Consider the following 8,962-nt stretch of genomic DNA (forward strand, 5'->3'; position numbering starts at 1 on the left):
ATTCACAGTGGTAAATTTAAACTATCAAATAATACTCCCCGGGCCCCCCTCCCCCCCCCCCCCCCCCCCCACACACACACACACACACGTGGGCTGCCCTATCTCTCACCATAGCTGACCCTGCCGCACTGTCCGGCGCCACCCCTGCCTGGTGCTCCCATCCCTGCCCATGCCTGCGTCGTAGCTTGCACACTCCTCTAGTGATCTCTCATGCGGCTGTATTTTTTTACGAAAGGCAGTAGGCACTGCTTTCATTGATAATAGGAGGAAAAAACACGCAGAGTGCAGAACTCTGAACTTACAAGATAACAGAAAACAGAAAAGACACCAAAACAAAAGGAAAGAAAAAGAAAGTCTCATGCGGCTGTAGCACGAAGGAACTTGGGCAGCGGTAGGCCAGCAGCATAGCGGCGGTTGAATGTCACACGACGGCAAAATTACGTATGTCCACACTTTGCTATGTTGTGGCCGATCCCCCTCCTTGGTTTATTCTAGATAGAACAAGCAAAAGGCTTTTTGGCCCTGCTTTTACTCCAAGCAAAGAAAACTGATACAGAAGCCTTGTGCTGGGGCTGCTAGCTATTACAGGAAATAGAAATGTGGAGAAAGGAAAAAAAAGGGGATACACTCCCAGAGCAGCTAAACACACACATGCTACAACCCCCAACACACAGATCACACAGTACTCAAAATTCTCAACATTCCAACCCAATGCTATTGAGCAAGTCTCGCTCGAGGCCATCGGCATAGGTACCCGTCACTGTCAGCGTGCCACAACCAAGTCTTCCTTCTAGTAGTGGAGCGAACTTAGCGATCTTCAAACTACACGACGATGACGCTGACGAGCTGCAGCAGCAGTGGATGCTGACTTGATCGACATTGAACCTAACAAAATCTCCAAATGTTACCTTTGATGGTGACAAGGTACCGGAGCATTCGATCTTGAGGGAGTCGACATAGTTGAAATATATCTCACGTCCGTCTTGGTCATTCTCAAAACTGAGATGCTCCTCGATGGGCTTGATATGAACTACGCGGACTCCGAGTCGTTGAAGAGTAGTGATGTGGCGTATGTCCTCTTGACTTGATATTCTAACCTCATGGCCAAAGGTTGGACACAAATGCGGAAGCTTGGCCAACCAGGAAAGGTTTATGCGTGCAACACCTGCAGCTGAAGCTCCGGCCGTCGTCATTGTTGTGTAAAGTACCTTAAGGCTCTCTAGGGTCTCGGGCGGCTCGGCGATGTGGTCGAAGCAGGCAAAGTCAAAGCTGCCGCCTTCCTCCTCCAGCAGCATGAGTTGCAGCGACAAGGATTCCAGGTGAGGGAGGTTCCTTGAGATGGCATTGCAGAGCATGTCCCAGTTGTCACGGTTTATGCCGGAAAGCCCGAGCTTGCGCAGCTGGGTAAGCTTCTTCACCTCCTCTAGAAAGAGGAAGGCGCCTTTCCCACCTGCAACATTCACAACACCAAGTGTATGCATGTCTGTCAGCCTCCATACCCCCTTTGCAGCAGCAAGACAAACTTCAACACCACCGCCATTTTCTGCAACACGGCGGCGCCTGCGCAGATCCAGCTGCTTCTTGGACTGCCACCAGCTGGTGGATTCCACCAAACCACGTGACTTCCTCTTCCATGCTTCAGTGATGAATGCCACAGGTAATGCTGCAGTGGGTCCTAGGACAGGGCTTGTGCCGCCATGGCTATCTATTTCTTGTTGTGGTGGCGTTGGCGGTGGTGTTGATGGTGGTGGGGTTGGTGTTGGTGCTTCTGTTTCTGTTTCTGTTTGCACTAGGAGGCTTGTGTCCGTTCTTGCGCCCGCACGGATGTACTGCAGCTTGTGTAGCTTGGTGATGATACTAGATGGCAGCTCGACTATGGATGTGTATCTCACATCTAGGGTCTGCAACTGCCTCATGTCACCTAGTGAATCTGGGAGACGGGTGATTTGCTGGCATCCTCGCAGCGATAGGAACTTGAGGCGATGCAACATCTTGCCCATCTCCTCCAGGTGGTCATCTGTTACATAGGTTGTATCATCTGAAGTATTAGTGCCCTCCAGATCAAGCACCCGAAGTAGCCTCATCTTTTCGGAGGTGAGGAATGGCTTCCACGCCCCAAACACTGTCAGTGACCGCAGCCGTGACAAGTCGATGCTGTTGAATACTGCCTCGTCTCTGTCCCAGCTGCTTCTTATGGTGAGGTGTTGTCCAGTGAGTCCCGAGCTAGGGCTGCAACAACCCTCTAGTGCGAACACAAGGTTATCTTCCATGGGCCGCGACTTGATGTATGAACCGAAGAAACCATTGACCTTGCAGCTTTTCAATTTTCCTATTGTCTCTTGCTCCTTGTATAATATGCTCAACTTCATGAGCTTGGACAGGTGCTCTTCTCCCTTCTTTTCCGCGGCACCACCACCACCACCAGATGAGTAACCCTCTGCGATCCAGCGCCTTCCCAAACGCCTCCGCCTAATGCTTTGGTCCAAAGGGAAGACGGACAGATAAAAGATGCATGGCTTGAGTTCATCCGAGCAAGAATCAAAGTAGGATTGCATCCAACAAAACAGGCCCTTTAGATCTGGCAACTCCTCCAAAATATACATGAAGTTATCATTTATGTTATTCAAAGCCCCTAATCCCAGTGAGCCCTCGACAAGTCTTACGTCTCTGCAACCGCTCGCCACAGCAGTTATTATTTCCGGAAGCCCACCACACTTGCATATGATAAGATTTAAAATATCTGCCGCGCGGGAAGACAATTGCTTGCTGTCCAAAGCTATCTGGTACAATTAATTCAAAATTATTCCGATATTTGAACTATATATAGCAAAGTCCACACTGAAGCTTCATCAGTATGGGTAGTGAGAGTTAACGGATAGAAAGATAGAGTAGATAGCACACACATTACCTCTGTGAAGAGATCAAGGGCTAATTCAGCATCTAGGCCTTTGATGTTGTGAATGTCACGAGAGCCTACTGTACAATGTGTGGCGATGCTTTCTTCACGTGTGATTACAACAGTAGTACCACCAGGAGTAATAGGTTCGGATAACAGGGCTGCTTTTATCAAGTCCCAGTCATGCTTGGACTGCAGACCATCAAGAACAAGGACAAATTTGTTTTCGTGCAGAATTTTAGAACACCACTGCGTAGGGTCCTGGCCTTCCATCATAGCAATTGCTACAGCTTCCTTGGTTTCATCCGAATAAAAATCCAGAAGCAATCGCCGACACATATCCTCCATATCGAACGGATGGGGCACATCCACCCAGCCGAACTTTTTTCGAGAATGTGTCTTTTCTTCATAGTATCTTTGTCTGACCGAAGCTGACTTTCCAACGCCAGCAATTCCCCAAAAAGACACCACACCGTTATTTTCCAACGCCAGTGAAAAGGCACACCTGGAAGACCCAACAAAATTACCAGGTTCGGATTTATCCTCTTCCTCTATCTTGCCTCCTTGATCTCCATGTCCACGATGATGGGAACCCTGCAGATACATAGTATATACACATGTAAGTACGTGCACAATTAATTTGCTGCCCAATTAAGTAAGTACTTGCATACCCTTAGCAGATCTCTGATGTTGAGAACTCGAGATTCGTGGTCTACACAGTAGTTGGCCACACTTTGTTCTTTTGTTACAACAAGTATACAACCTCTGGTAGACTCGTGTAAGAGCTCCCGTTTTATCAAGTCCCAGTCCATGGAGTCCCGCTTGATGATACTGATACAGACGAGCCAGTTGTGTTCAGTTAGAAGCTTACGACTCCTTGCAATCCTATCCTGGGAGCTCATCGTCTTGAGCTTTTCTTCTGGATAACAACTTCTAAGTAATTTGTCAGCCAACTCGACCAGCATGTCAATACTAGTTGTTCTATAAGGAACGTCGTACAAGCAGCAGTGTTCAAATTCCACCCTATCTGGATCTGGCCCTCTCAAATAATTTCTCCATCCGTCGCCGCGCAACGGTTGCATAAATTCGTTGCGGTCATCATGATGATTCCACAACAAGGAGACAACACCAGGGCGTCTAAGTTGCCAATATAGTTCACCCATGCCGATGCGATGACCACGACCCTGCAGATAAATTTATTAATGAGTTGATCATCAAATTTAGGGTTTGAGTAGTAGTACTTGATTGGAGCAAAGTGGGGTAACAAACCGAAAAATGAATGTTTCCAAGGATACAACACACGCAGACCCAGGGAAAATCTCAGTTGCGACCCACATGCAACTAAAAAAGTCTCAGTTGCGACCAATGTGTAACTCCTTAAAATAGGACAAATCGAGATGTAACCCAATGGACTCGAACATTTTTCTCAACTGCAACCCATTAGCGCTATTTCTTTTATTGCAAAGAAGAAGCGTAGCACAGAAAGAAAATTAAAGAAATGCTAAAAGCCATGATACAAAGGCACGACAAATAAACGAAGCAGTGACAGCCTACGGCCAAAAAAGATAAGCGCAAAGTGCCTGTGGAGGAAATGACGCCCCACACAAAACTAAGTATTGCACAAATTTTAATGCACTTAATCCAATAACTGATTAGGTGACTGAGATTTAATAAATCTCAGGCGCCTTAATTTTATTTTGGTGATCAAATTAGTACTTGAAATTTTCCCGCAAAATACTTAATACTCCAAATAAACCAGTATGAGGGGGGGGGGGGGGGGGGGAGGGGGGGTATGTAGATAGTAGTAGCGTGTGTATCTCGGCGTAAGTTACTACTGTTGTAGTGGAAAAAAAATACGCCACTGATACCTCTGTTACTAGTGGTAATAACAAGTAACTTAGGTATGTTTTACCCCCAGTCCCACTTACTAGTGATGCACTTTTTTCTTGATACGTCGCTGCTAAGTAAATATCGTTGACTTATCAGATTTTTGTGTGCCACCGGTATTACTAGCGGGGTGGAACTATTTAGTTAGGTGTGTTGCTAGTAATGTGATCTCTATAAGAGTTTTTCTACTAGTGCAAGTCTGCTACACAAGCCGGTCCTTAGTACGTTTACCCTAGATCATTTGTCGTTATAATTTTGATTGAAGTACTCTTCAAATGTGGGTTGGGACCATAGTACTTCTTTCTATTGTTCTGTGGTTGGGGACCATAATATTATTCAAGCTTCCTCTCACTTAGATGTGAGGACACGGGATTGGGGCGAGTATTGGGTGTTGACGGGGCAGGAGCTTAAACCGACAGCGATAGGGGGGGGGGGGGGGGGTGGCCTAGGAGGCGGTGGAGGGACTAGGTTCAGAGCTCCTTCCAGAGGCGGCCACAAATAGCGGTGGTGACTGAAGGACTCCAGGGCACTAATGGGCGCACTCCAGAGGCAGCCGTGGTGGGTGGACCCCTTTACAGTGGCATTGGCTGGACCCTGGAGCTTCGACGGTCGGTGTAGCCCGCGGATTCAGTGACACATGGTGTGTACCAGCGACAAGAAGCACATGAATCAGGGTGTCGTTGCTGGGTTTGCCGCCGTTAATGGTGGTGTGGGACAACTTTATTGGATGGGGGCCACTTGTCAAACGAAATACTCCTGCTACACTTTAGTTATAATCGGCGGAATACAGCACATGTAGTGGTCCTAAGGACAAATGTTAGATGGAGGCACTGGTTAGGGTAGCACCTATGAGCCACAGAGCAATTCCAATATATAGCTAGTTATGCATCTCACGAGTTTCTTATAAGATTAGATAACACATATATTTAAATAATTAATATTTTAGTTCTATGAATATGGGCATATTACAACGTAAAGTTGTGGAAACTAATGATCAAATCAAGTAGCATATAAAAAGAATTTGCAAAGTAATTAATAAAAAGACAACAGCAAGATATATGTATATATATAAAAGGTGTTTGATTGTTTATTGGGAAAACACTTATATTACTTGAGGGAAAAAAGTTGAAGTGCAAATCAAATGTGGAAAAAGTAATTCAGAATTTGTGCAATTTAAAATTATTTAAAATTCAACACAAATTCTTGAAATATATATAATGACATAAAAATCTTAATGACATAAAAATTTGAACTATTTTTTCCACATTCTAGTTATTATGTTAAGTGATCTGCAAAATATTTCAAGGATTATGTGGTGTGAGAGATTAAAAAAAAATAGAAGTTGTTTAAGAGGGGGAAAAAGAGCTAGCATCGAGCCCAGGTGTGCACTGAGCATTGCTCAGAAAGTCTTCTCTCAAACTCAATTGTTGGGTAAATTAGTCTCACCTCAACCAATCAAAATTTAGTAGAGCTAGGTAGGGAGCCACGTACCTTGGGGAAAATTGCATAAAGGTATTGATCACGAAAGAAGGGCCTTAGCTCCCACACCTGGAATGGCTCCCTGGTGCAGGCAAGTGCAATCCCCAAGTGCCTAGTGCAGACGACGATCCGGCTGCCGTTGTTGCCATCTGGAAGGCACAGTCTGATGGCATCCCAGTCTGCGATGCTGGATAGTTCTTGCTCGAGGACGATGAGATACTTGTGCTGGCTGACTTGCCGCACGAGCTCCGACATGTCGTCGTGCCGGCGGCGGTGGAGGTGAGATGTGAAGTGACACAGCAAGGTGTTGAGGAACTCTACCGGGTTGAAAGGATGTGTCGGCTTTACCCAGGCGCGGTTCTTGAATTCCCGGCACGTGCCTGCGTCATCGTACGCCTGCTTCACCATAGCCTTCCACCCAAGTTGCCCGACAGTATCGGTTTGCGGACTACCCCACAGCGAGATCACTTGGAGCTCACTGCCTTGGCAATCGATCAACTTCTTGAGGTCGCCGGTACTCACGGCGTCGTGAAGTTTCCCCGTGTCCTTCCACACATTCCTCAGAGCCTGGAATGTTGCCGCCGCTGATGATGATGATGCTGATGCACCGCCGACTGCGGTCTGCGTAAGAATCTGCTGATCATCGCCGCTGCTCGTGATGAGCTTGTAGCGGATGTTCCTCTGGCTTACGTCCTCCACCCTCGCCTTGAGCCTTTTTATCTCCTCCACCGCCGCGTCCAGGGGCAGCGGCGGCATCGACATGCATACCAGGAAGGAGGAAGTCAGGCGCTGGACCCAGTCCCAGCGCGACGTCTTGTTGTCCAGGTGGACCATGAACTCGACGCAGTCCTCGACGTCGAAGGCCAGGTCGCGGAGCTGCCTCACCCACGTCCGCACCACCTGGTTCTTGGAGGCGCGCTCCCCGGCACCCGAGGCGCTAAGGAAGGCCTGCATCATCTCCAACTCCCCCGAGATGAACACCAGGTCGTCCTGCACGCGCACACGCAGATCCGCCTCCTCCTCGATCGCCGACTTCACCCTGCTCACCGTCCCAGCCACCGCTGTCTTGGTCAGCCCAAGCGCGAACTCCGCCATTGTTACTGTTTGTGGTGTCTGGTGTGGCGTACCAGCAGCTACCAAGTCGAGAAGCATGCAGGAAGCTAGTTATATAGGGGTAATCCTCCGGCCAGAGGAGAGGTCATGCTCCAAATACATTTTCCGACATGAGATATCCCTAGATCAACTCTTCTCTACTCCCTCCATTCACAATTATATCGCATTCTGGTTTAGTCAAAGTCGAGCTTTGTAAAATCTAAACAAATATTTTGAAAAAATTATTACTACCATTTATTTAACATAAATGTTGAATTGTTCAGGCTTGGTTTGGTGCGTACCTAGAGAGGTCCCTTCCCATGCATGTGAGCTGGAGCAGAACGGTTGTCTCTACATCATATTTGATGGTCCTGTAAGGTCTCCGTCGATCGGCCGGCCAATAAATATACGTTTGTCCTCTTAGTACTCGTTTGTCTGAGTAGGTGGCAAGTCTCATTCTGATAGTGAAATATCAGAGAAATACCTGGAAGCACCAAAACTAAAAACTTCTCTTCCCATCGCGCCAAGCCCAGGGTCGTCGTCCCGGGCTCCCTCTTGATGCGGAGCAAACTCCGGGGTGCCACCACAAGTTGAAACCGACCAGAAGATACCGGAAGTTTGAGCAGCAGCCACAGGCCGGGCTGCACCCAACGCCGCCGCCGCCACCACCTGCCGAAGCACAACGACACACTCTATCTCACTTCTCACGTAGTCACATCCCTTGAGAGAAAACACATCACATGGGCCAAAGCGAGCGCATACAGTGGAGCAGTAGGCTGCTGCCACCGATGGCCTTAATGCGAGCATAACTGCTTAGGCCTGGCTCGCACGCCGACGTGTCGTGCGCTGATATGCATGGCTGTTATTTGTCCATCCGTCCATCCAGATATTTCCGTTCGTCGTCCTCTGCGTTTACATTCCGGAGTATCATCATATGCAACCAACAAAAATTAATCAAACGCCACGTGTGCCGCCAGCGAAATAGTCTCCTGGAGAGGAAACAATATGCTCCTGAACCACCTTGAATGGCGTTGCAACCTCTCTAGCCCAATGGAGTACGGACACATTTGGGTCTGTTTTGCACCGCCTAGAACGTCGGCTCACATATTTACACTTGACACCTTTGGGTGACTCGACTGTCCAGGTGAAAGAGGTGGAGAAAAAACTTCGCGAAATGTTTGAACGGGAGGAGATCATGGCTCACCAGAGCTCACGAGTTGATTGGTTAAAGGAGGGTAATCGGAATACCTCGTTGTTCCATGCACGAGCATCGGCGAGGCAGAGGACTACTAAAATTAAATACTTAGTCCGTGACGATGGTTCTAGGTGAACAAACATGTCTGATATCAAAGGTACAGTGGATCACTTCTATGAAAATCTGTTTACTTCTGAGCCTTGTGATGGGACTGATCAAGTGGTTGATGCAATTCGTGGCAAAGTAACAGACGACATGAATGCAGAATTGTGCAAACCGTACACTGATGAAGAAATCAATCTTTGTTTATTCCAGATGGGGCCTTCAAAGGCACCGGGGCCAGATGGGTCCTTGTTCTATCAAACACACATGGATTTCTTCAAAGATGAAATTTGCAAGGCTGTCCAAGGTTT

General features: G+C 47.6%; 1 protein-coding gene across 1 annotated transcript; it reads right to left on the reverse strand.

Annotated features, from left to right (window-relative positions):
* Positions 1–453: 453 nt before the first annotated feature.
* Positions 454–7,508, reverse strand: LOC127344437 (uncharacterized). Its single transcript, XM_051370711.2, has 4 exons — positions 6,275–7,508; positions 3,568–4,080; positions 2,909–3,490; positions 454–2,780 (listed from the first exon to the last, which is right to left on the reverse strand). The coding sequence occupies exons 1-4, from the start codon at positions 7,412–7,414 to the stop codon at positions 696–698; spliced, it is 4,320 nt and encodes a 1,439-aa protein (XP_051226671.1). The 5' UTR covers positions 7,415–7,508; the 3' UTR covers positions 454–695.
* Between the last annotated feature and the right edge of the window lie 1,454 nt (positions 7,509–8,962).

The sequence above is a fragment of the Lolium perenne genome, chromosome 1 (assembly GCF_019359855.2).
Source record: "Lolium perenne isolate Kyuss_39 chromosome 1, Kyuss_2.0, whole genome shotgun sequence".
Lineage (NCBI taxonomy): Eukaryota > Viridiplantae > Streptophyta > Magnoliopsida > Poales > Poaceae > Lolium > Lolium perenne.

What these genes read in the sequence shown, in the direction of transcription:
- LOC127344437 (XM_051370711.2), bottom strand. Translation starts at nt 7,414, where the DNA reads ATGCTTCTCGACTTGGTAGCTGCTGGTACGCCACACCAGACACCACAA. An exon ending in TTTATGCAATTTTCCCCAAG is followed by an intron (nt 4,081 to 6,274) that starts GTACGTGGCTCC and finishes ATTTATCTGCAG; the next exon opens with GGTCGTGGTCATCGCATCGG. An exon ending in CCCTTGATCTCTTCACAGAG is followed by an intron (nt 2,781 to 2,908) that starts GTAATGTGTGTG and finishes TAATTGTACCAG; the next exon opens with ATAGCTTTGGACAGCAAGCA.